This window comes from Fundulus heteroclitus, chromosome 18, assembly GCF_011125445.2.
Source record: "Fundulus heteroclitus isolate FHET01 chromosome 18, MU-UCD_Fhet_4.1, whole genome shotgun sequence".
In the NCBI taxonomy this organism is placed as follows: domain Eukaryota; kingdom Metazoa; phylum Chordata; class Actinopteri; order Cyprinodontiformes; family Fundulidae; genus Fundulus; species Fundulus heteroclitus.
In genome coordinates, this window is record NC_046378.1 from 7,059,435 (window position 1) to 7,086,993 (window position 27,559).

Here is a 27,559-nt window from a genome sequence, read left to right on the forward strand (position 1 = left end):
GGTGTCAGTTAGGTTTAGGTCAGGTCAGGGTTAGGTACTTACAAAGGGTTAAAAATTTATGTAAGTCAAGACATGGTCCTTACTCTATATTTTAAACAAGGAAGTGTGTGTGTGTGTGTGTGTGTGTGTGTGTGTGTGTGTGTGTGTGTGTGTGTGTGTGTGTGTGTGCGCGTACCAGGTGTTTGCTCTGGGTCACAGGCTGCTGTGGCTTTTCTGCTAACAGGAAGTAGAGTTATGTTGTGGGAGCATGCCTTTGCTCTCATGTATGTTTCTGCTGCAGCTCCTGTCTTCAGCAGGGAATGCAGGCTCTCTCACACGTATGACGTGGAGAGCATTCCCAATGTGTAATATACATCTGCAACTGGTAAATGTTTCACCAGTTGCAGATTCACGTTTCCAGCTCACATTTCGTCGTGCACTTGTGCTGCAAACAAAAGTTAAGCAGCTTTTCCTATTTCCTGACTTCCCCAGATAAAAAACAGAATAACTTATGTCACTCAAAGGAGAAAACAAGTGCCTCCAAGTGTTTATTATGTTCTACTCCATGAACATCAAATCCCAGCCCATGTCTGAGGAGTAAATGAACAATTCCTCGCAGATGTCTTGATGTCAGGTGGACTAAATGTTGTAGTTCAGTTCCAATGAGCTAAAAACAGAACTCTGGTGGACCACGCCAATACTCGTAGCCGTTAAAACCGGTCCACTGGTGTTTTATATGCTGATTTTGAAGGTAAAATGCATGAGGACACGATGGAGGGGCTCAGATACCATCAACACAGCCTGATGAGACTGACGAACCAATCAGCGTGACTTCCTTCTCCATCTCAAACAGACAGACGGAGACACCCCGACTGCCAGCAGAAACCAAATCCTTCGGCAACCCAGACCCAGCGCTTCTTTAGTTTAAGGTGGGTTTTTCTCCGTTTTTTTTTATTCCTTACTGTGTCAGAATTACACATAACTTTGGATTCGCTTTAACCTTTAGGTATGCTTTTGTTAAAACTCCAACAATGTCTATATTGACCACTTTTGTGAATTTATCTTCATCTAAAGTCAACTAACACTAAAGTAAAGTAAGGGTTTGAATCGTGGACGAGCTGAAATGTTAATCGGGTGACTGCAGCCCACATGTTGTGTTTGATCCCCTTAGTTGTTGTGTTGAGTAAAATAAAATGGTCGACGAGCAAATGGAAAATGGCAGCCTTCCGCTTTTCTGCAGTACGCTTGCTGACGGTGCCTGTGTGTTTCTCTTTGTGTCTTCAGAAAAGCAGCCAGAAGTTAAAACACCATGAAATATCAGGTGGTGGTCCTCTGCGTTCTGGCAGGTAGGCTCTTCATGTTGTTTCCACTGTCAATGAAGCAAAATGACATCTAAGATTGCTTTTCATTGTTTTGCTGCAGTCAAGCTTTTTTCTTTACGTTCATCTGACATCAGTGTGGGACCCTGGAGCTAATTAGAAGCTGTTAAGCCCCAAATCGTTCAAACCCCTGGAAGATTCAGACTGAAAAGGAGTTTTATTCAATCAAGACGTTTGTTTCTGATAGAAAATCTGGCATCTCTCAAAAGAAAATAAAACAATCTAAAAAGGGCGTTTAACACTATATTGTTTTGCATAATGTACCTTCATACACATAATAATGATCTTTTCATCACTCTGACTAAAAAAACAAAAATAGTGTCTTCCCCTCTGTTCTGATCAGACTGGCTATACGTGCAGACTTAAAGCCTTGAATTAAATTATAGTTTTAGGGGCTTTTAGTGGCCATATAACACCATGTTAATCACATTAAATACGGTTTTAAACAATTTTATTGCTTAAAAATAAAAAAGGAAAGGTGTGGGCAAACGCATTGTGGGTAAGTTTGCTTCTTCATTAATTCTTGCAGCCAAATCCTAACCATGCCATAGGGATCCTTCCTTCTTCCCTTTTATACCCTGCAACAGTCCATTAACATTTTTCCTGTGTAACCAGGTATTTCATTATATGTATGACCAATTTTAATTATAAAAATGGTTTTCTGAGGACTTTTCATGACACCCAACATCCACAGATTTTAGTCCTGATCACAGTTTTAGCCGGTTGACCCTGAAAATCCTCAACAAATCAAAATAGCCTAGAGCAACAATTCTTAATTGTAGCTCAAGCTGCTGGTAGACATAATTTACTGAAGTCACAAAACTATGGTTCCTTACATTAGACTGAGTTGATTATATTGTTGGTTGTCAACGCGTGGGTGATGAGTTCAAATTGATACATGGTCAATTCAAAGCCTGCGAGTTCTACCCAAAAATTTAATAAAAAAGACCAAAGTTATATGTTGATGAGCTGAAATGACCTGTACCCATACAAAAATGTTGTGTTTTTCAAATATGTCTGCAAGCCTCTTTGGGTTTTTGCATGTATGACTTCTTGGATATCGGCCAATTCCTAAACTTATTCCAGCTCCCTCACACGGTATTTCGCCAGCTGTAAGTCCAATGCTGTTTTTAAATGCTAACCAGTCTGAATGAGGACGGGCTTTGAGATTTAAAGACTAACATTTAACCCCTAAACTAGCGGTGTCCAAACCTTCCTGCCGTTTAGCTCAAAATGATTAAGTTGAAAGTGCTTGTGGGCTCTTTTTCACCGTCCTGAGCTAAACTCATTATATTTGTGTAAAGAAAATAAAGCAGATTTGAGTCACTCTTTCTTTAAAAATGCTTGCTGTATTTAACCAAGTTTAATAATTACAGTCATATTCAATAAATTTGAACATTATTGAAAACTTGTTTTATTACAACAACTCAGTTTTCACTAAGCGGCGCACATTATATGGATCAGTTACACAAGCTGATGTCTTCAAGCCTTTATTCCTGATGTGACTTTTTCTTACAGCAAATGAAAACATGCAACTTAAGATTAGTATATGATATCTGACCAATAATAAAAAAAAAATTTTTTTTTTAAAACAAAAATGCGGGCTTTGATGAAAATTATGTTTAATTCCTGTTAAAGATCAAAAGATCCTTTTAATCTGACAAACGAGCGTCATCAGAACACATATTGTGATCTACTTGGTGGTGCCTAAAAAAAAAAAAAATCCAGATTTGGTTGCACTCAATACAAGTTGTTGAATGTTTTTATGGTCCTTTTTACAAAGAAATGTAAAAGCAAAGCAAAAAGCATCCTTAACCAAAGAGGAATACTTTGCATTGTACCTGACCTTTACAATTTTCAGAGGATTTCAATTTGTCAGTAAAAACTTGTCTCTAATAATAACAAAATAAAGTAAAAATTACCCATTAATTATTCTGCTTCAGCCTCCTGAGCTGATGGTGTAAATATGTGGTATTATTGAATGTCGCTCGGGGGGCCGAACTGCTCCCCTGTCGCACTCTGGACACGTCTGCCCTAAACCAATGCTTAAATCTAATAAGACATGTTATTTTTCTGGACGACTCAATATTTTACTTTTGCTACTCTCTACACAATTGATAAATTCTGACCCATTGTTTAGGTCTTGTGGGGGAAAAAAAAACCCTCTTCACGGCATGATACCGCCGCCTCCATGCTTCACCTGTTGTAGAATAACAGCCATTTTGGGCGCCATGCCAAACACACAACTAATTGCACCTTTTGTCCTAAGTGACTGGACTTGCCTGTTTAACATGTTTTCTAGATGATTGTTTTCAAAAATATACATCTGTTTTCCTGTTTTTCTGTCCAATAAATCCCATCTCTGCGGAGTCTCCAAGTGGCCGAGCATTTGATCGGCATGAACAGACTTTCATGTCTCTTTTTTTTTTAGTTACAGTACCATTTGGTATTTGTCTGATCAATTACTGAGTCAGTTTAGTCTTGGTGCTCATTTCTTTTCTAATAATTAGCTGAGTTCCAGTAGAAAGTGAGTTAAAAGCACTTGATGCATAAACTGCACATTTAGAGTCTTGAACTTTTAGCGTTCAGGACGGCGCTCTGATCAGGAGCTCTTTCTTGCTCAAGGCCTGAAAAACAGCAAGGTCAAAGTCACTCCTCTCATTACCTGAAATATTTTACCTACCAGACCCTGAGAAAGACCTGATTGAGTTTCTAATTGTGTTGCTTTACATTCTTGTTCATGTCTGTTATTATCATTGTCAGAAAATATAGTTGGTCAGTTTCACTGAGTGTATCTTTCTGTCTTTTCATAATTTTCCATTCAGCATTTAGCATTAATCAGGCTGCGGGAGGTAAGAACATTATTATGGCTAACAGTCCAACATTGTCATTATAATTTCATGTTCATCTAAAAAAAACATTTCTGCAAATACTTTATGTCCCAGGCTTGTGTCTGATTTGTTATTATCCTTTATTTTTTTTTTACTGCAGCGAACTTTATAGATGTAACGAAGAAAGCAGACGGAATCGATCTGACTTGTAAGTCAGAGGGTAATAACAACAAGGCCGATGTAAATATTACAGGAAATGGTCTAAAAGGAAATCCCATATACCTGTCATACCGCGATAATAACACTGGAGAATACGAATGCGGAGACGGTGGACCAAAAATCTTTGTAAAATTCCGGAGTAAGTTCTACGGCAAACTTTTTTCCCCTGTTTAGCTAAACATGATTTTTAAATAAGAAGTTTCAGTTTTAATATATACATGTAACTTACATTTAATCATCCTTAGGAATCCAGTGAAGACTCCGATGTCTAAGAAATGATCTGTTTATTTTCAGCGTGCGACAACTGTGTAGAGCTTGACACCTTCTCCGTCGTGGGCCTGGCGGTAGGAGACGTGGTGGCTACCGTCGTGGTTGGAGTGGCCGTCTATCTGATCGCGACCCAAGCTCGGACGAGTCAAGTCAAACCAACCAAGAAAAGTAAAAGTCTATCTGTCTGTCTTTTATCTTCCAGCCGTTGCACAACACCTACCCTTCTAAAATAATATGCTGATCGAATTTTTCCTCTTCATGTTTCTGAGGTGCATTTCTATTAAATAGAATTACTAACTGGAAAGATTCTTAACGACTGTAGCAAAAAAAAAAAAAGAAAAGAAAAGAAATTAAGTTACATCTGCAAGGTTAAGACAGTTTAGTTGCTTGCTAATTTTCTCAGCAGATGGAAGTCAAATGAAAAAGTCACAAACGCTCATCTTGGTTTCCCAAGATGAGCGTCCTGTAGGGGCCTGAATCTCAGAACAGATGCAGACCATTGATGGTTGGATATAGGATTCAGTCTACAAAGGGCTGGCATGCCTCCAAACGGGATCAGACGGTTGGGTGGTAGCAAGGATTGAGAGCCTAATTTACAGCTTATCAGCCAAAATGGTGAGGGAAGACTTTGGGCGCATGTTGGGATCACCATGAGGTTTAGTTGTTGTGGTACCACTGCCTGGCATACGGGTTGTTGGCTTCTCATCTAACATCATCTAACAGCAAACCAGTTTGCAAAGAATGACAAACGCATGTAGGAGAATGACCCGATAAGGCAGAACCTCCCAAATACATAAAAATACTGTACAGTACAGAACAACCTTTTCTCTTCGTCTGGCACCCTGCCTCTCAATTTGTAAACACTCTGTGCAGCTCATGTTCATGTAACACATATTCATTAGATACTGACTCTCTTGGCTGAGTAAATGACAAATAATCTAATTATTCTTTTAAAAGACATCCTCCCTCTGACTCGTGTAACTAATGCTTTACATTAGTATTTATCCGGAGGCACAACGTCTTCACGGGGAGTCCAGTGTGTTTTTACATCCACAATCTTTTCTCAGTCTGTCAGAAGCAACGAAATCTGAACAAAAACTTTAAACCATAAGAAGCTCGACAAGAGGTTCAAACTCTGAAGACATGCAGCTCTGAAAACACACTGGAAAAAAATAAATCAGCCGGCTGCTAAAAACGCTAGTAAAAAAGAAAAAAGCAAAATTTTAGTCTAACCAGCACTTCAAGGTTAATCAGATCAGACCTTGTTTGTATTGACTTTGCCCTCTTCGTAATCTCGTCCCCAGGGTCTGACAAACAGAATCTGATTCGTAATGACGGTACCAACGACGTAAGCTACCAGGTGAGCTCATCTCTCAGCGTCCGTTAAAACGACCCCGCCCAGCAGTCATCCCTCTGTCCCTACATTCACTCTGGACTTTACCGTTTCAGCCGCTGAAATACAGGAAAGGAGAGAGAGCCGAGTACGACGTGCTCAACAAGAAGTAGGGAGGAGGGCCGAGCTAACGGCGTACTGCAAGCAAACTTTGACTGGAGGAAACTTCTGCTCCTGCTCCCGGTCCCCATCAGAACAGTGTTTAATGTGGACAGCTTGTCCCGTCCTGTAAACTGATCTGTGTATTATATTTGTATAATAATCTCCATTTATCATTTATGATGCTTTGAAAATGGCTGTTGTAGAATGTTTAGTTGCAGGCACATTTTTATAAATGTTGAAAACCATCAAGTTGCATTCATATTTCTATAGTGATAATGTAGTAAAACAATCTTCTAATTTCTATTTTCTAGCAATTAAAATAATATCTTCTCAAATTAGGTAAATTCTTATAAGATGCCAAATGATGTGCAACGTATTATTATTGTATTATTTTAGACCTACTGCAGCTTTTTATCATTAGACTGTAGGTAATAGGGGGAAAGAGGTATATATACTTTTATGTTACGTGATCCATTCTTGTCTAATTGCATGTTTTATTTTGCCTTGAATTTAACATATGTTCATGTTACGACACATTTCGATAAATTGAGTTATTTATATTACAGATCAACACAAAATAATACTACATTGTGGAAGAGAAAAATATTCATAGTTTTCAAAATGCTTTAACAAATAAAAATCAGAAATTTGTATGTGTGTCCAGCCCTGCTGAGTCGGTTCTTTACATAAATGCCTTTCCCCGCAGTTTCAGCTGCGAGACTGATTTTCTGCCAGCTTTACACATCCGGAAACTAAACCTGCAAAATACCTCAAGCTCAGTCAGATAGGATGCAGACTATCTATGAGCTGCAGTATTCCCTTTATTTAGCTCTGTCAATCTCGATATTGAGTCTGACCTGCTTCAAGGTCCCTGCTTAAGAAATGCATCCCCACAGAATGATGGTGCCACCACCGTGTTTTACTGCAGGGGTGGTATTCAGGTTCAGGGAGATGTGCTGTAGTAGCTTCCTGCATCGCATAGTGTCTTAAATGTACAACAGGTTCGATTTTGGTTTCCTGTGATCAGACAACTTACTCCTACATGTTTCGTAGAACTTCTTTTAATAGTCAAGTTTATTTGTATAGCACATTTCAGCAGCAATGCAATTCAAAGTTCTTCACATCATGAAAACATCATAAACACATTGAAATACTGGTTGTGAGACCAGAAACAAATATTGCGTTTTATCAGGTGAATACATCAATACACATCAAATAAGTTGGTCAATGGTCCTGTTATTATGGTCCAAAATGATCTCCAAACAGGCGGGTCTTCAGTCTTGATTTATAGGAACTCAGTGTTTCTGCAGATTTACAGTTTTCTGGAAGTTTTTTTTTCCAGATAGAAGCTGAAAGCTGCTTCTCTGTGTTTGTCTCTGGTTCTGGGAGTGCAGAGTAGACCAGAACCAGAAGATCTGAATGGCCTGGAGGGTTGATACAGAACAACGGGTCTTTAATGTATTTTGTTGCTGAGCTGTACAGTGATTTATAGACTAGCAGAAGCATTTTAAAGTCTATTCTCTGAGCCACAGGGAGCCAGTGTACGGACTTCAGAACTGGGGTGATGTGCTCTATCCTGGTTTTAGTGAGAACACGAGTAGCAGCGTTCTGGATCAGCTGGAGTTGAAGTACTGCTACTGAAGATAAACACATGTATGACTTAGATCTTGTTGGAACATCAGTCCTTTAATCCTGGAAATGTTCTTCAAGTGATAGAAGGCTGACTGTGTATCTGTCTTTATGTTTCCTTGAAGGTTCAGGTCTGAGTCCTTCATTACACCCAGATTTCGGGCCTGATCACTAGCTTGTAATTGTAATAACTGAAGCTACGTGCTGAAACTAGTCTGCTCCTCTTTAGGTCCAAAGATAATAACTTCAGTTTTGTTTCTGTTCGGCTGGAGAACGTTTCGGCACATTAATGCATAGATTTGTTCTAAGCATCCGTTCAGTACATGGATGGGTTCAGAGTCACCTGGTGACATCGTAATGTAGAGCTGTATATCATCTGCGTAGTTATGGTAACTAATCTTGTTTCTTGTTATAACCTCAGCTGGTGGGAGAATGTAGATATTCAATAGAAGGGGTCCCAGGATTGAACCTTGGGGAACCCCACATGTGACTTTTGTTCGCTCTGATGAGAAGTTACCTATATTGACTTAAAGAAGTCCCTGCTCTTTGGGTAGGATTTGCTGTACTACAGAGTCTGACCCCGCCCTCCAGTCGGTTTAATAATATACCACAGTCAACAGCGTCAACAGTGCTGAGGTCCAACAGAACCAGCACCGTGGTTCTTCCACAGTCTGCATTTATATAGATGTCATTGAGCACTTTGACGAGGGTGGTCTCAGTACTGTGGTGAGCATGAAAACGGGACTGAATAACATCAAAGTGGTGGGTCATTGTAAGGAAGCTATTTAACTGCTGAAACAGCTTTTTCAATCATTTTACTAATAAATGACAGGTTGAATAACATCAAAGTGGTGGGTCATTGTAAGGAAGCTATTTAACTGCTGAAACAGCTTTTTCAATCATTTTACTAATAAATGACAGGTTAGAGATTAGCTTGTAATTCCAGATTGCTCTTTTTTATCAGTGGTTCAATAACAGGTGTTTTTAAAGCCTGGGTGAAAACACCTAACCTGACCCTAGCCAGATGGATGTCGCTCCGCCTAGCTCCACTCACATCCATCTGAAACTGATCCATGAGAATTGCCTCTTTTGAAGGCTGGGCCTTATAAAAAATCCTTGTATATGATTGAATAAACCACTTGTCTGTCAAGTTTATCGACGTGCTATTTCAACCACTCACACCGAAGCCAACCCGTGACGCTGTGAGAGCGACGCAGGAAAAAACAAAATTTTTATTTTTTTCAAATGTGTTTGCAGCTCTAGAGGCGTTTTATTGACAGTGAGCTGACAGGAAGAGGAGGGAAGACAGGCAGCAAAGCGCCGCGGGTCGGAGTCGATCCCGGGCCGACCGCGTTGAGGACTAAAGGCCTCCTAACCTGGTTCGCGCTAACCGCTACGCCGCGGGCGCGTCCGTGCCCCGGAAAACAAAACTTGCCAAATCCGGTCTGGAGAAGGTCGAAAACATCGTTTCCACCAACAAAAGCCTTCAGAGCCGTTCTCTGATGTTCTTTTAATGAAACAATATTAGGTAGATTGGACAACACGGAAGAAATAGCAGCATCAATGTTAACGCTTGCTTCCTCGATGCGAGCCGCCATTGCTATCAAAACAGTTTCACATCACGGTCGCGTCTCCACTACGTCACATCTATGATACTATAGCCCTGCGTCCTGATTGGCCAGACAATAAAATTGGTTTGGAGAAATCACTCTCTATGGGAGAGGTCCCAGATGGATGTGAGTGAAGCTAAGCGGAGCGACATCAATCTGGCTAGAGTCAGGTTAGAAAACACCTGATGAGAGAGATGCATTTTTTATTTGGATTAGATCGGGTGCAATGACAGGCTGGACTTTTTTAAGGAAGGTTGTAGGCAGGATACCAAGACAGAAGGAGGAGGCTTTTACACTTGAGTGGTTAAAATGTAGTCATTTTCTCTGCATTTATATTTTAGCATAACATTGGTTCTGGATGTAGCGTGGATGCACAGATTAACCCTCTAATTTTTTTTAATTCTCTCGGTAAAAAAGTTGGCCAACTCATTGCAGGCTCTGGTAGAGTGGCGCTCCGGTGGAACAATAACAGGAGGTCCTATGAGTCTTTCAACTCTGGTGAATAAGACGCGAGCATTGTTGAGGTTTTTGTGTTTCTCTTGCATGTTTTAGTGATAGTTTTGCAGCCTCCTATTATAGATTTCATAATAAACCTGAAGTTGAGTTTCACGCCGTTCAGCATTCAGCTGTTGTTTCTTTCACATCTCACTAATGGGGCATTTCTCCATGGAGATTTCTTCCTACCAGAGACAACTTTCACTTTGTCTCTGAAATCTTAAGAATGGAACTTATTTACTAACTCATCAACTGGGTTATACCCTGGAAATGAGGCGGAGGAGTAGATTTAGTTAAAGGTTTCAGTTTCTGGTCTGTAAAAGAACGTTTTGTTACAGTATCTGTTTTGCTAAGTGAGTCAACGGAGATTAGACACATCTGACTGGGCGACATTTATTACAGAGACATTGGAAATATTTACACCCTTGCTGATAATAACCAAAGTTATTAAGTTTTTCATGCAGCTTTTTTCCATCTTTGTCTTTTGTTTTGTCAATGTGGAAACATGAAACCTCTCACAATTATTAAACAGTCATATTCAATGATAAACGCTCATTAAAAGCTATTATTAATAGTTAATAGTAGCTCCTGCACCTGAGCTGTAGATCTCTGCAGCTCCTTCGTTTAATGGCATCCCTGCTGGACCAGTCTATCTGGTCTGCCATTTCTTGACGGGTTTACCGTGGTGATGAAATTTTCAGTTTTCAGATGATGGATTAAAAGTGTTTCCTTAGATCCTCAAAGCTAGTGTTATTGTTGATACTACTGCAACACTTTCTCCCTGATCTGCTCCATCCCTTCATGATGTCTTTTGTTTATTAATGTTCTCTAACCAACCCATAAGGCCTTCAAAATCAGCCGGATTTGCACTGACATTAAATTAAGCAAAGATGGAATCTACTTACAAAATTATTCTAATTCTGTCAGCTTTGCCCTTATACATTTTATATATATAAAATTGTGTGTGTGAGTGTGCCTACATGGTTTTCATTGTGTAAAACAACAACATTAAATTATTTTCTATACTTTATCAAGTCGTGGTGCCCTTTCTTGCTTTCAGTCTACGGTCATTTATCCTGGATTTTATATATTTATTTTTTGGTTATTTATTTTTTCGGTGTTTAAAGCTATATAAAATATAAATCTCCTGAAATGACCGCACAGTGTCCTCCTATTATCATGGAAATTCTTCCGTTTTTCTTTAGATCTGATTTGATCAGGTGGGGTAAAAGTGGTGAGCCACAACTGATTCTTCCTTTTAAACACTTTAGTACGAAACCTTGCAACCACCAGGTATCAACACAGAGTCTCACACTTTGAGACCCGACTTTACTCTCCTGCTCACCTAAAACTTTATCTTTTAGTCCTATAAACCAAAGTCTTAAACATGTCAGCTACCAGCCTGGTAAAAAAAAATCTTTTACCAGGCTGGTAGCTGACGTGTTTAAGACTTTTTTTTTTCTTTCAATTCAAGCGGAAGTGAGAAACAGATTAAACACATGCTTTAGAGTTTCGTACAGCTGAGCTGAGTTAACCAAACCCCAATCAACCCCCCACACACACACACATTCATACCAAGCCAAAGCACACACACACACTGGCACGACGGCGTGCAGGTCTGCTTTGAACAGGAGTGTCTACGGCGGTGCACGGATGTTCTCTCTCTCTCTCTCTGTCAGCCAGATGAGCAGATGTAGGTCTGTGTGTGGGAGCGGTTTGCCTTCACAGTCACATACAATACTCTGTCGCACAAACCAAACCTACAGCAGATGCGAGCCGAGATAACCGAGCTGCGAGATGTTTCCACCAAGGCCCACAACTCTACACTGTTTTTTTTTACAACAAAAGCAGCAATCAATAATAATCTACTTGAGGGAAACATGTTGCATCACCTTTCACGCTTTCGTTTCCCTTTAGCATAACTGCTGCTCGTCTCTGCTGGGAAGAACAATCAGAAAGCAGAAACGCCGAGTGACACAACCTTTCCACCCTAAGGCCGGTGATGTGAACAGCGCAGAGAGACAGTCAGAGAGTTGTTGGATGTTTCCATCACGGCATGAAGAGGGGTGACTGTGTTTCTTTGGGTTGGGCGCTGCGGATGTGACCTGCCGGTTTGAAACCGCCTCAGCCATCGCACACGGCCACGTATCTGTTGAGCCAGTGCGGTATCGTTTCCAACCGTACGCAGACAGAAACGACGAGAACAAGGCGTGTTTTTATGTTTATTTTAATTAGGCACATTGCAGTTTGAAGAAAATGAAAACATGACAGTGAGATCAGAAAACAATCAGGTGATCACATTGCCCGACAAAACACCTGCTCGGCACGGATGCTGAGCACAAATGCAGAGAAAAATGACTGCTTTTAGTTTGATCATACATATATGGTGTATAGTTTGAAGCTAATACAAAGTTTGAATGCACAAAGCAACATATATATGTACATATAAACAGGATCTGGACTCAAACACAGGTAACATAGGAACTCAATAATTTATATATTTTATTTTTATGAATAGGAAAACTGTTCAGACCTATTGTTCTTTATCAAACTATGGTCACATATGTTACCATACCTTTACCTTACTGTTGACTTCATGTACAACAGAAGAAAAAAGTAGTTTTTCAAAAAGCCAAAACTGCTCAAAAAATGTATGGACTACAGATTATGCCAAAAAAATGACAATACTTTTGATTTGTCCTGTTAAAGATAAATTATGTTTTCCTACCCAAATAAGGGACAGGTGATGGGGTTGTTATTAATGTTGTTTAAACATTTTTTATATCCTATGGGATTAATACCATCATGTTTGAAAATAGGATTTAAAGTCATTATTACTATAACTGTTTAATAAGTATAATTACACACACACACGCACAAAACAACAACAACAAAAAAACCAGTGCACTAAACGTATGTTTTTATGTTTCGTTATTAAGGCAGTATCTGTGTTTGTGAGGTTCTGATTTTGGGCAGATGACAGATACAAAATGAATTTTAAATTTATAAGCCTTTTACTATTACATTTGCCGTTATTTCTAATTAGTAAGACAAAATATCCTGACTAAATTTTGAGTCCACGTCCCTTCTAACGGCATTTCGGCTGTTTTTCACTAAAAGTTTCCTTCTAAACACACAAAAGATCCCCTTCTGTTCATCGTTTTTAAAAGTTATAAAAGAACAGCTGAAAAGTTACATGTCAGAACACAGTTTGCATGCAGCACCAAGACAACAAGTTAAAATACGCATCAAAATTGTGACATGACCATCTGATCAGCAGCAAATCAGAAATGAAGAGATTAATGAAGAGATTTTTCACCTTACAGTGAAAAATGTCTCTGGTCATTAAATTGTTGTTTCTCCTGCTAGATGTGATCGTATAAATCAAACCTGAGCAGATTTATAATTGGAGTGAGGCTAAATTCAAACCTTCAGGATCCAGTGATTAAATGCTGCTATAGAAACACGACTGAATCTCTCATGTGTTCTTTTTTTTTTTAATAAATGTTGTTGCCAAGCACACGTCTCTATCCCATCCTGTTCACCATGCCAGTGTTCATCGTAGAATAGGTATCGGATGATAAGGTGTGAACGTTGAGCGACTGCCAAAACACAAACAAAAACAGCTTTTTAATGAGAGATCTGGAACATTGTTATCACCAGAACTAGTTGCTGTCAGTTATTAACTTCACCATTTTTAAAAGTTGGTAAATTTCTTAGAGAATCAAAAAAACAACAAAACCGAACCAATTGTTTTTTTTGTTTTGTTTTTTGCCAGTGCCTACCTCATAGTCAGGAGATGGGACAGGTGGAGCCCGACCTCCTGTTTTAGGGGTAGCTGGAGGATATGGAGAGAATACATGTGATCAGTTTTCTTTATGCGCCGTAATAATGTCACCAGAGCTGCTCTGCTCTAACCCGTGAGCCAACCCTTACCTTTAGTGGGCTTGGACGGTCCGTCTGAGCTTTTTTTCTTGGAGCACTTGTAGATCAGCGCCATCACCACCACTGACCCAAACAGATCCGCCATGATTATCACCAGGAAAAAATTGCCACTTAGTTCAAAGCAGTTTTCACAGACTGGAGAGAAACAAAGAGCAGTGGGATTACCAACATATGTGCAATAACCAACATATATGACAATATATTTTGAAATGTTTACACTCACCTCTTCCTTTGATGTAGAAACTATACGTTTTTTTTTCTTCTGCATCTTTACACTCGTACTGGACTTCTTGTTTATATTCAAACATATATTCATTCCCGTCATGAATTTTTGTTCCATCCTTTGCATGAACTGTGGAGTGTTTTGGACACTTTATTGCGACATCCTTATTCCAGAACGTGACTTCTCCTTTGAACCCAGTAAAATATATTATGTTACTTTGGTGGACCTGTTTTAGATTTCAGATCAAAAAGCAATCCTTTTGTCCTTGTGTTCTAACGGGAAACGTAAAACGATCAGAGTCGAGGATGAGCTCTATTCTTTTAAACCTCATACTTTACACATGATCAAGTCTCCAAACGTCCATATATATTGTGATCATTTTACATAGCTCTATTCCAAGGTGTTTCCAGTGATGAAGGTTGAAAAAAAAATCTATAAATGTGTGAATTTTAAGCAATCCCTATACAGGAAATTGAAGAACTGCCCTTGAAAATACAAAGAAGCGTCACATTTTATGAGAGAACAGGAGTTTTCTTTGGATATGAAAGAGCACATTTCAGTTCCTTCACTTTAACGCTTCAAGCTTACATAATGCAGTATTATTACATATTTACCTGTTTCAGTCTTCACTGCTGTAGCCAACGTGAGCAGGACGACAACCGCAGCCTGAACACCGATGTGAGGCATTTTCTCAACACGTTCCTTCTTAAATTGTTCCTGGACGTTCTAAAGTTTGGGTCCAATTCGTGAATGTTCCCCAAAAGATGTGAACAGCACCAGGCAACGTTTTCAAAGAGACTCTGGGACTGCAAATGGAGCTGGTGGTTCTCCCTTTGACTGTCTGCCTTGTGCTCACACACACACACACACACACACACACACACACACACACACACACACACACACACACACACACACACACACACACACACACACACACACACACACACACACACACACACACACACACACACACACACCTAGCCCCACAGGAAGTGCATCTTTTGTTCAAAATGGATTCGCAGTTAGTCTTCAAACATGAAGTCAACCTGCAGTACGGTGCGGGGAGAGACTCCTGTTTGCTTCCTGATTTAATCCAGATCAGGAACTGTCGGGAAGGGACATGATGAAATAATAAAAAAACAAAAAACAAATGTACACTGGATATATGATCATGCAAACAATTGGGTTATGTTCAACTGCCATGTTTTTAATCTGCTTTTCAAGATGGCTTGCCACTAGATTACATCCCCCACCAGGATGCTCCTCATCCACAAACACGGAGCACAACTTTGTGTGAAAAACATGTCAAAAAAAGTACAAAACTTTAAACACTTGAAATGCAAAAAAGAAAAGAAAAACGATGCCTTGCAAGATTGACTACAGTTTCAGGGATTTTTCATAAGTATTTCTTGTCGAGACGCTCCCTAAACATTTTAAAGCACTTTCTCTGTATCCCATGTTTGTTAATTACACCAGAGAAATGAGTGTATGACTGAAAACCAATATTTAAGATAAGATAAGATAAAATAAGATAAGATGAGAGATAACTTTACTGTCCCACAATGGGGAAATTTGAGCGTGACAGTGGCAAATACACATAGACAGAGTTACACACTAGATTAGTGATGAACAACAAGCTGATTTGAAGTTAAGTCCTAAAAGCAAAAAAATAATTAACTTATCAGAAGGGTGGAAAGAAAATATTGCGCAATCATTAATAATGCGGCATATTCAGATAACAATGCAATATTCTTGTCAAATAGAGGAAAGACAGCAGCCGATTTGAGGAACGATGAGAGAAAAACCTTGTAATATGCATGATTGTACGAGCAAACACCTAAAGCGTGTGCAAATGGCCGCTAGCATCTGAGAGAGAGTAAATGATTGATGATCAGACTGAGCATGCTGCTGTTGTGTGTTATGCTCCTGCCATCATGCAGGTTTGTGCTGTTAGTCACAGCAGGTTAATACATCCTGTGACACTCTGCACTGTTCTGCCACCTAGTGGTCTTAGTCAGTACTGGGTTGTCTGAGGGGGCTCATTAGAGCACCAACACCAGCTTCATGAATGAACGAAGGGGAAGTAGATGAAGAGCAATGTGGTCGTAAATATGCGATTTTATTCCATTTACATAGATCTCTGTCAAAAACAAAATAAACAAGCAAACATAAACTAACTTATTGTTGCGAGAAATTTATGGGAAATGTGAGACAAACTGACTTTTAACATACCAGGGTTTGCTATGCAGTAACAAGGAATGCCACTGTGAAGCTTTGCTACCAGCTATTAAAGCACGCAGTGAGTAAAAATCCATTTAAAATGTACTTGAGTGGCATTTTGACATCAAAATATAAAGAACAATAATCTCATCTATGCACAGTTAATGTCATACTTGATCATGGAAAATAGTTTGAGATTAAAAAAGAATTCCAGCCTAGCTAACAAAATGATAACTAGTTTATCATCGCCTCTCTCCTTGGTTCTTTGAATCATTTTTGCTCTGGTGTTTGAGTTTTTCTTCCATGACTGCAAAATAATTCAAATTAAATTTGCTGTAATATGACACCAATTCCCATCATTCATTTGGACTGATACGCTTCACAAGAGGTTGCTCACTGGGATCCCATTAGAAGTAAAGGAGCTAAATACTTTAACATTTTATTGCTGTGAAATAGAAAGGTCCCAGAAAGAAACTGGAAGAGCCTTCTGTAATGGTTTCTTTCTCAAACAGCAAATACATTTTTATGTTTGGTCCCATTTATTTTAATTTTATTTTAATTTATTTATTGGAAGATGTGGGGGAAAATTAAATGGTAAACAGCAGTACAATATTCCTTGAAGTTTTTATTCCATTTTTCTTCATCTTTCCATATAACTCTATATGTACTATAACTCATATAACTCTAAAGCTGATCTGAGCAGGATCTCTTACTTAACATCTTCTAAAGGATTTCTTAATGTCTTGGAGGCCAAAATTTCAGGCTGAAAATGTTTTATTGATTTTGTTACAAAATCGCTAATTATGCACATGTTTGCATGTGGCTTTATCTTTGTAATTTGTTCTAATCTGTCATTCTATCTATTCAAATAAGTCTGATTTGACAAAAAAAAAAATACAAAAACTAACTTAGGAATAGTCTTGTGAATACGAGGATACTAGTCCAGCACATTTAAAATACCTCTAATGCGACAAACAAATTGGAGAACGGCTGCAATCCACCCTTTAAACACATAGAATACAAATGATTATTGCATAGACACGTTCAGATTTTATAATGTGTAATTTTAACAAAGTCAAATCTAAAACAACATGGTTGGACATTTCCATGCTGTGTCGTGTTGTTGATCAGTTTGTAAAAAGTTCGCCTTCTTCTGACTTTACCAACGATGGGCCTCTATCCAGTCCTGTGCACCACGGTGGAGTAAGTTTCCGTTGCTTGAGTGTTGGGGTTCAGTGACTGCCGAGACACAATCCAAACAGTGTTTTCATATAAAGGGTTACAGTGTGCAAATAAAGCAATAATTAATAAAAACAATTAATAAACCTTCGGTTGGTTTTCCAGTTCACACAACTAACTAACTAACTAACTAACTAACTAACTAACTAACTAACTAACTAACTAACTAACTAACTATAAATTATGTCATTCATTACATAAAACGTATCCAATAAATAATTAAATAAATAAATGGCATAAAATCAACTAGTGACCCCACAAGAAATAGGCGTGTTAGAAAATCGACAGATGGAATAAAATCAAATCTAAGCTCTCTGTTTGGCAAGATTTAAATCCTTCAATGCATTCTAAATGTTTTTGCCTAAATTTGCAGCAAATGTTCAGATGTTATAATTGATCCCTTTTATTTTGTAATAAAATTCTCCGGTATAAACCACGTGAAAATTTTAGAATCAGCTCAATAATAAATTATTGAACGGCAAAACACATTTAAACGAGTCAGTTCTCAAAATTAAGATGATCGGTGCTTTGCTGCAGCGAAATAATCTTTCTTTCACATATATATCAATTTAATGCAAAACCATTGGGTGTCAATAGAAATGGCAGTTTCACCCGTTCCAGGAGCGTTGCGTTGACTTAGCTCATTTATCGGAAATCTTCTGCATCCTGCGCAGTCTGATTGCTTTCTAGTGAAATGAAGGTTTTGATTGCCTATGCGTACTTCGCATAACCCTATTTAAAAGAAACTGTGCCTTTAAGAAGTCAGGTGAACTAAAGTGTCTTTAACTCGTCTGTAGCTGTAACTTTAAACCACAAGTTGGTGATGGAGTTAATAATCCTGTCATCAGACACTTGGCAGCGCTGACATGATCTCACTAGCCTTGATGCACTCTCATGCTCTTTTGATGCTGGAAGCGCAGAGTGGAGGATTCTTTTTGCTTTTTTTAGATTGAAAGCTTTAGATTGACGGGTTTGATTAAAACCGTAACTATAATGATGCTTATTTTAGCTCAAGAGGAAGGGAAAATGAGCTCAGGGTAACAAACGCATGATGAAAGTCACAACCGAGCCGTCTTTTTGCGATGCAGTTACAACACCCACCTCATAGGCAGAGGACTGATCTGGTCGGGGCCCTCTTCTACGAGCTTAAAGAAAGTAAGATAATAAACATTAATTGATTGAAACCGACTTCGGCAGAACTCGGGTTTCGAGGGCCAGAACCCGTTAGCGGGATCTTAAGCTCGTTCCTACCTGGCTGGGGTGGAGGGGGTGCATACCGACGTTTGCCCTTGTTGCAGACGTAGATTATCCTCATCAGAATGGCGGTCCCTATCACGTCCACGAGGATCACCAGCATCAGCACATACCCGTCCAATTCGAAGCAGTTTTCACAGGCTTGAGGAGAAAAGCGGTCAGTCAAGCAACAGTTGGGTCTGGACAAGCAGAAAGGCACGGAAAAAGGGCGTCTGTTTTTACGTACCGTTCCCCTTCACGTAGAACTGATATTTTTGGTTGCTGCCTTCATCGTCTGAGTATTCATAGAAGTAATGGGCCTTGCCTTTAAACGGGATTGTTAAAGTATCATTTGAGCTAATCTCCTCAGTTTTCCCATGTTCGATCCATTTTCCTTCCCTTGGAAAGGACAGAGTTACTTGATCTCTCCAAATCGTGACTGCTCCTTTAACTAGAAAAAAAAAAAAAACAATTAGAGAGTAACTTTAAAATGATTAAAGTTACTGACAGTGATATTGATTTCTGGTAACAAGAACACTAAGAAGACTGATTGTGTCAGCTAAAAGACATTAACTCGCACACAAACACTGGATTTAGAGTTGGAATATGTATTCGTCCGAACCTCAAGTAGAGAACAACGGAATATTTTAACTTCAGAGTAAAAAGTAGGATATCACGGGACTGATGGGTGCTTACCTGTTTGAGTCTCCACAGCGGCTACAGACAGGAGAAGGACGACGAACACAACCTGGACGGCCATCCTGGGTGGGTGTCCTCTCTGCGTGTTTCTTTATCCGACTGAGATTGGGATTAAATCTGTGAGAGTCCCCTCTGGTGACTGAGCTGCCTGCCTGATGGGAGGATACGTCTCTCTCCTTCTTTCTGTTTTTCTCTCTCACTTGTGCACACCAACAAACTCATTAAAGACACACACATTTAGCCCCACAGGAAGTGCGTGTTTTTTTTTCATTTTACTGCTGAAGTACCGTTGAAGACTGGAGTGAAGCGTGTAGAGAAAAAATTGTTTGATTCCTGATTTAATTCAGATCAAAAAATCTAGAGAACAAGCAAAACAAAAACAAACAAACAGAAATAGATTTGGGAACATAATCCAGCGGAACCTCTAAAATTTGGATACGGACCATTAAATCGAGACCCACACCCTGCATAATTTCTAAATAATAGCCACTCATTCAATGTAATAGCAGCGCTAGAAGTACTATATTGTGGCATGAAGAAACAATAAATAGTTAGGAAAGGGGGGACATCCACCTATACCATACCACACCAACTTTATTTATGAAGTGCTTTAAAAAAAAAACAACCACAGGTGAAACAAAGTGCTGTACGTAGCTGTAAACTATTAACATAAATTAAAAGAACATTTGAATATGGTATAGGAACAAAAAAAGATTAAATATGAAATAACCAATTGAAACACAAAGAGCCAAAGAGTAAGTGTCGTTGTTGTTAAAAGCCAAAGGATGAAAATAGGTTTTGAGATGAGATTTAACAGCAGGCAGTGAACGAGCCTCCCTACTGTTCAGGGGGAGGTCGTCTCAGCAGAGGAGAAATCCCAGAAGTCCCCTCTGAGCTTCCTCCTGGACCGTGGTACCAGCAGAAGCTGCTGTTGGGCCGACACCGAGAAGGCCGAGAAGGTAAGTGGGGAGGAAGAAGCTCAGAGAGGTACGGCGTTTGAAACAAGACAACAGAGACAACTGATGGGTGGGAGGATTAGAAAATCTTTCTTTTCTTTTCCTTTTTTAAAATCAGAAACCTTTTTCAATAGGATTTAAGCTAGGGTTCTTAATGGTCACGTATTGTACCCTTGGCCCAAAACTTCGTTTAATTTCTCAAGATTCAAACTTTGGCAACACTGGCAGCTCCTGTGTCACTGTCTTCATGGTTGGACTTACAAAGAAATTGGTCCCTCTAGCTTTTTCTGCATTTTATATAAATGTGACATAAGATTGCAATCGCACAACTGAATACAATTCTGTTTATTAATAAAGCACCACCACCCAACTAATATAATTTCAAAGGAACTGTCGAAGAAAAAATACCCGAATAAAAAGAAATAGACAATTTACACCGATGCGATCCAATGATGGACTGATTGGTTTCAGTGGCACAGTCCAGCCTGATCTTAAACTAACACATGTCTAATCCAGGTCATGGTGAAATTTGGTCAAAAGTTAACAATGTGAGGCAGGCTTGCCAGTTCCATGGAAGCAAACTTCCCCCCAATTTTGACCAGTCATGGCGAGCAAGCACGTGGCGACAGTAGAAAGGAACAGGACCCCTTTTGACAGCACCGACGTAAAGCTTTGTTGTTTTCCTCCAGCGTTCTGGAAGAGAGCGCCCCGTCCCCTCGGCTTCTGCTGCTGTGGCCGTGCGTGCAGGGGAGAAGCTGAACACCTAAAAAACATCCCACCCTACCAGATATTCTGTACACACAACGAGAGCCGTGAGAGGGATGCTGCCGCCACGTAGCAGCAAAGAGAGCCCTGCAGAGGACGGTGAGAGGAGCTGGGAGCGTCTGTGGATCCTTGTCAGGGGCTGGTCGGGGTCCTACGAACCGTCTGAACCGCAGTGCATAAAGCAAATGGTATAGTAACTTTAGGTTATTGCAGCAGCTCTCCTGTTTTGTGACGCACTGTGTGCTTCACGATGAAATAATGCTGAATTCTATTTGTTAAAGCTGCATTATGAGAGAAGGAATCAGTGGTGATTCACTGTCATCGCATGGCTCAAAATAAAGTTTTCCTGGTTTTGTGGGAGTTATCTCAGCAGTGTGTGAAGCACTGATGGGTTCCTGCCTCCATCAGAGCAGAAAGCGGGTAACAGCTCTCTTCGATGTTCAGAAAAGTTCACGACTTAATCAACTTCTTGTCCTGTTGTGCTTCTATTTTTGCAGCGCTGAAGCGACGTCGCCCCAATTCTTCTTGCAGTGTTTGTTCTGATGTCATTTACTGTAAACATGTCTCTGCTTGGCAAGTTTGGTCTTTGTCTCGTTTTTTTTTGCGTATCGCCTGCGATAACAATCATTTTGGTTTTGTCTTTAATAGCTGTTGTCACATTTCCTGTCTCTGTTCTCTGGTCTGTTTCCGTTCGCTCAGCTCTCTGCCCTCACACCCCGCGCTCGCTAATAATCGCACAAGCTTTGGCGCGTCGTTGACATTTACGTTTCGCAGCGCAGATTGTTTTTGGGCTTTCGGTTGCTCCTCAGCACGTCTCTGTTGCCTTGTGCAGTCATCATTATGCGCTGCAGATATTTTCCTGCCGCCACATCTCTTTGGGTCGTGTACAACGCAATAAATATGTAGGATTTCAGGGTGATAAACAGTTCAAACCGTATCAGGCAGTTGTAAAAATGCAGTCATTTTCATAGGGGTACTATAAAAATGAATTTTGTTAAGCAAATTCAATAGTTTGTCATTAAAGGTGGTATTAGGCTGCTTAGAGCTGAAGGTGCCACAGCTAAGCATTGCCAACCACAGCACATCCAGCCCTGTGCTTTGCAGTTGGTATGACATGTCTTTCTTAGAACGCCCTTTCTGGTTTATGCCACACATCTCCTCTTTTGTGGTGTAACATTAGTCACTTTAACCCATTTTTTTTGGTTGGAGGCTTAACCCAGTATGTTTGGTCAAACTAATAACCCAAACTTGTTATGATTTGACCCAGAAGAGGTTGAACAAACCCTGCAGTTTTTAGACATAAGCTTTCAGAAGTTTCTAATAGAGTTTGTGCAGAAGTTTAAAGTATGTCATTTTCTATTTTTTTTTTATTTATTTTTTTGCTGGTGATAATTTCTTTTTCAATGCAACAGCAAGGGCATACTTTGAAATTACAGGAAAAGGCAGTGAACATTGTGGTGCGGCTCTGCCCCCATGTGGTCTAACCGTGCAAAGCGCTGCTTTCTCACTGTGAGTTGTGACAGACTTTCTCTGGCATTGTTTGGGAAGCAAATTCATGAATAAAACTTTCCTACAGCTAATATTTAGTGGTAGTAGTAGTAGAATAGAAAAATATACAGAGTGAAAAACAGCAAAGGCAAACAAATCAAATAATGAATTTGACCAGTCAATTTACTCCCATCACAAAGTTTGGATTCTGATAGATTATTTTTTTTCTCATTTAAAGTATACCCATAGCTCTAATTTTTTTAAGGTACAGCCTTTTAAATTTGCGAAATGGAAACTGAATGTTTTTCTAGAAAGAGCCCTGGGTGCAAACACAGACTGCAGAATCCCCAGAGAGCTACAACAATTATTAATACCCAGCGGATCCTGACACAAGGATACCTTACAGTACTTACTTCCTGGGCTTATTTATTATTGCTTCCTACTCGTCATATAGCTACCATTATGTTATATTGTTTATGTTTTTAATAAATTAAGACTTGATTTGGAAAATAATCACTATATTAAATCATCCAAACTTCTGGTAGCCTTTATAATGATTCCTAATTAAATCCTGTCAGGCACTTATCAGCTTTAATTCAGTGCGTTGGGCTTCTCTACTACTCTATAAGTAACATTGTGTGTGTGTGTGTGTGTGTGTGTGTGTGTGTGTGTGTGTGTGTGTGTGTGTGTGTGTGTGTGTGTGTGTGTGAACATTTATTTCATATTTCACCACCAAAGTGAGTACTTTGATGTAAAGTGAGGACCATTTTTTGGGTCCTCGCGTTTTTTTTTTAGGCTAGGGGTTAGGTTTAGGACTAGGGTTAGGTTAGGGTTTTGGCTAGGTATATACTGGTAATGGTTAGGATTAGGGTTAGGCTCAAAGAAAGGGTTGAAAATGAATTGAAGTCAATGGAAGTCAAGGCCAGGTCTTCGGTATTTAAAACAATGTGTCTGTCTGTGTGTGTGTGTGTGTTCTTAATTAGCCAACAATGTCACTAGAAAGGCAGAAAAATAAAAGTTGACATCCAATATTCTTTTTTGTGCAGCAAAAAGCCAAGTAAGTAGAGAATCCCTGTATTATGAAAGACAGTTTCACACAATCTCCCAAAAACGGGGCTCAAGTGCTTCTGAGATTGGTTCATTAAAGGTGTTACCAGGCGAAGCCAGAGAAAAGCGGACTGGATGAGGAGAGAGAGGGACAGTCAGTCAGGGTCACAGAGTCACAGTGAAGTTGGAGGTTTGATGAGTTTGAGTTTATTAACGTTGAGAAAGTAATCCTCTTTTATTTAGGCCTGTAAATCAGTAATGGCAGTAGTCCTGCTGTTGTGTTGAACTGTGTATGATTAGTTATGGATTGTGAAAAAGTACTTTATACAGTAGTGATACAGTAGTGAAAAGGTTCCTTCTGTACGTTTTACAACAGTACATTTCACTATACCTTTCAACAACCCTCCCCAAAATCTCTCTATCTATTGTCCCAGCCAAACAATGAAATAGTTTATATAGAATCTATATTTATAATCGTATTATAAAATCAAGGCAAGGCAAGTTTATTTCTAAATCTTTTTATACCACTGTTAAATGGGATAATTGTTTCCATTCATAATAATGCTTCATTGGAACGAGCTTCATCACTAAAGATTCTAAGCTTAATTGTCTCTATTCATGAAGCTACAGCTTGGGGTCTCTGATCTGACCTTTCTGACACTACAGCTAAAACAGAAAGCAGTCTTCTTGTTGAGAAAATGTGATCAATTGCGTAGAGAGTCCAGCTAACCAGATCCATAATTTACAATTTGGAAGATACAGTATGTTAAAAGAGGCTCCAAAAAGATCGATAGAAGCAAGCAGGGAAACGGGGCAGGGAGAAGGGAACAGTGTCTGCTTCCGTAGAGAAGCAGGAAGAAGAAAAAAATCATGGACAAATACACTAATTTTAAGAAAAATGTGCTTACTTTGAGCTCCCTTTTTGCAGGGTAGTTTACTTTTCAGTCAAACAGTGAACAGATCTGTCCTGAATATCACCTCAACAGACATATTATGGCAGCAACAAAACACCACTGCGTTGGTATCTGCTGGAGTGACTCGCGATATGTGACCATGTGAAGGGAATCTTTTCCATTAATTTTCCAAAATCCTGAAAGAGTGGCGAGAGATTTCAGTGTGGGATACGAGACTGTGACCAGGGGACAGGAATCTGATCAAAGACACCTATGTGCTCTCAACATTTCCTCGGTGGTTAGAAGCCAACACTTGAATATCCAGATTCAATACCAGCGACGGAAGGTAGGCTACGTTTATTTGGCTTTTTCGCAGCAGAATGTAAACATCATGCAGTCTTTGTTTTTTTTTATGTGTGTATGTGATGTTCTGTGTTGCATAGCGTTTGATCCGTTGTGCAAGAGGAGAGTCTCTTCTACCTTTCCACTAATACTGCTTTCTTTTCGCTCATTTTGAGGCCTCCAAGGTCAACCAAGGTTCAAGATGATCTACGCTGGATTTGTCAAATGAATGCTTCATCATCTTCCAAAAATGATCGGTATTGTGGTTGTTACCATTCTAGTTCTTGCTCAGCTTGTCCGACCATCCGAGAAACTCGGGCTGTCTCCTGGCAAATGTGACGTCATTTGAGAAATGTCCCATTGTCGCCATCTTCTGATGGTTCCACAGTACTGCCTGCAGATAATACAATATTAATGTCTGCTGATTACCTGCCTGAATGTTCTTTTCAGGCTAAAATTAAACACTATCAGGACAAATTATTGGTGTATATTTTTTTATTTGAAGATGAATATATAAGTTTTGTGTTTTTTATGGTCATAGTGCGTGACTAGGCCCATTTAATATACAATACTAATTATTTAGGACCAAATATGGAACCTTGAGGGACCCCATAGGGAATTTTGAGTAACTTGATTTATTTTCATGTCTCGATACCAAGCTTCCAGATAACTAGTTACCCAAAAGAGGGCTCTCCCTCTAATTCCATGTCTCTCTTTCTAGAGCTATAAGCTATGATTAATATTCTTTTTGAAGTCGATAAATACCCCACCGTAAACAGTTCTAGGATGAAAAAATATCTTCAACCGGTTTCATTACTGCTATTGAGGTGGATTGGTACCTTCTAGAATCTTATTTTTTTCATTGAATTGATTCAGTTTCTTGAGAGAGAGTTTTTCTGCATTTCCAGAGAACTGGGGAAACATAGAGGATGGTCTATAGTTGGTAATAAAAAATGAGAATAACAGGTAAACCAAAATCATTCAATCATCGTTACAGTTAAAGAATTGAAAATGAAAATATAACAATAACATTTTCTTGTTTATTTCTGATTGAAAAAAAATAACAGCTTGCCCGTGAGTAGCCTAAAAAGGGGACTATTCAACAATCAAAGCCAGACAAAGCAAAAATAGATAAATAAATTAAAAAAATATAGAAATTAATAAAAAACTCTAAAACCAACAAATAATTTTACTTTTACTTGTGATTTTTTTCCCCATTTATGATTAGCTTCATGTTATCTTTGGTCTTGCACTTTGTCTTTGTTTACTTGCACTTACTCTTTGTTTTTCACAATTAAATGAATAGATTTTTTTTATGTTAGGGACTATGGACATTGCAATAAATGTTAAAAAAAAGTCAGCCAATCAAGATTTCATGAAAAAGAGAACGTTCTCAGCTTCACATTATAGATAAGCGATTTCATATAAAAACCAAACTTTTTATATTTGGTTTGATAAAACCATAGACGATTCAAATAATCTATGATTTGATCTCTAATCAAGGGTGATGTCACATGCCATTAAAAAAGCTGTTATAGATGGAAACCAGAATTCTGAACAGTTTGGAAAATGGCAGGGTATGAAACCAAATCCAATCCTAAAAAAGATTTCCATAGCAAGCTTAGTTAGACTTTGGTCATTATATGTTACTTGTACTGGCTAATGTGTTTAATTTAGATTTAAAGAATTTGAATATGTAGTATAGCTTATATATACCTATTTAATACCTCCCACAATTTCTTTACAGTGTACACATCCTAAATGTTAGAAAAAAGTTTCCATCAAATCTCTGAAACTGCTTTGATTTTCCAGGTCATCGTGGTCATGTTTGCGTAACATTTTTAGTAGTTTTTCCACATCCGTAGAGCAGAGGAACCGGTCTGATGACGACCAGCCAGAGACCAGCGGTTCGGGGTTTTACACTTGAAGAGGGACGTGAACGCGTCGAAGAAAGTACTTCTTGATCCCTTTTCATTTTTTTAACTCCTGTCTTTTTTTCTTCCTTCCTTTTTTTTTTTACTCCGCCCGAAATGATGGTGGGAGGGTACTTGACGTGAAAAGTTTGAGTCCAGAAGGCGAGTTGGGACGCGTCTTCGGACAGGAAAGCTGAAGGAGACGAACCGTAGCGACATCTTTTTTTAATTTTAATTTTCTCCATCCCTTTCCAAAGGGGATCCGTTGGATTCTGTAGCTCGGTTTTGTGTGTCAGTCTTTTTAAAAAAAAAAGGTCGAGTAGAGTGGGTTTGTTGACTCGTCGCCCCTACCTCCCGCTCAGCTGACCTGCCGTCCAAATGTGCGTAAACGGGCTCTATCTTCTCGCTGTCCTGTCTGGACTCGCAGCTTCAGGTGAGTGAGAAAATGTTGTGGTGGTGTACTTTATCTTGGCCGCTTTTGACATGACATGATCCTCAGTATTCTGTGTCTGATTCTGATTTAGTTTGGCTTCTCGATTCAGACGTCTAGAAAAAGTGCTGCCTCGGGAGGGACTGACAGGAAGCCTATTTTAAGACACCATTAAGTAAAGAGAGAGCCCTGATTGTTTGTCCACTATGTGAGGACTCCGCAGGGACCCCTAACCTCCATCTCAGTGCGCTGCCGT

General features: G+C 39.3%; 4 protein-coding genes across 4 annotated transcripts in view; 2 read left to right on the forward strand and 2 right to left on the reverse strand.

Annotated features, from left to right (window-relative positions):
- Positions 1-149: 149 nt before the first annotated feature.
- On the forward strand, positions 150-6,818 carry LOC105933189 (T-cell surface glycoprotein CD3 gamma chain). Its single transcript, XM_036149966.1, has 7 exons — positions 150-908; positions 1,264-1,325; positions 4,184-4,210; positions 4,350-4,547; positions 4,703-4,846; positions 5,983-6,038; positions 6,128-6,818. Exons 2-7 carry the CDS (start codon positions 1,289-1,291, stop codon positions 6,182-6,184), a joined length of 519 nt encoding a protein of 172 aa, XP_036005859.1. The 5' UTR covers positions 150-908; positions 1,264-1,288; the 3' UTR covers positions 6,185-6,818.
- A 6,588-nt stretch (positions 6,819-13,406) lies between these two features.
- On the reverse strand, positions 13,407-14,920 carry LOC118566816 (T-cell surface glycoprotein CD3 epsilon chain-like). Its single transcript, XM_036150311.1, has 5 exons — positions 14,690-14,920; positions 14,076-14,261; positions 13,844-13,987; positions 13,693-13,745; positions 13,407-13,509 (listed from the first exon to the last, which is right to left on the reverse strand). Exons 1-5 carry the CDS (start codon positions 14,760-14,762, stop codon positions 13,435-13,437), a joined length of 531 nt encoding a protein of 176 aa, XP_036006204.1. The 5' UTR covers positions 14,763-14,920; the 3' UTR covers positions 13,407-13,434.
- A 2,100-nt stretch (positions 14,921-17,020) lies between these two features.
- LOC105933190 (T-cell surface glycoprotein CD3 epsilon chain) lies at positions 17,021-19,621 on the reverse strand. Its single transcript, XM_036150098.1, has 5 exons — positions 19,467-19,621; positions 19,018-19,221; positions 18,789-18,932; positions 18,639-18,682; positions 17,021-17,537 (listed from the first exon to the last, which is right to left on the reverse strand). Exons 1-5 carry the CDS (start codon positions 19,528-19,530, stop codon positions 17,475-17,477), a joined length of 519 nt encoding a protein of 172 aa, XP_036005991.1. The 5' UTR covers positions 19,531-19,621; the 3' UTR covers positions 17,021-17,474.
- Positions 19,622-26,848: 7,227 nt separating this feature from the next.
- The window catches only part of LOC105933195 (myelin protein zero-like protein 2), a 30,010-nt gene continuing 29,299 nt past the window's right edge, over positions 26,849-27,559 (forward strand). Inside the window, exon 1 of the mRNA XM_012872625.3 lies at positions 26,849-27,306. Within this exon, the coding sequence (XP_012728079.2) occupies positions 27,252-27,306 (55 nt within the window). The 5' untranslated portion in view covers positions 26,849-27,251. The remainder of the gene's footprint in view (positions 27,307-27,559) is intronic.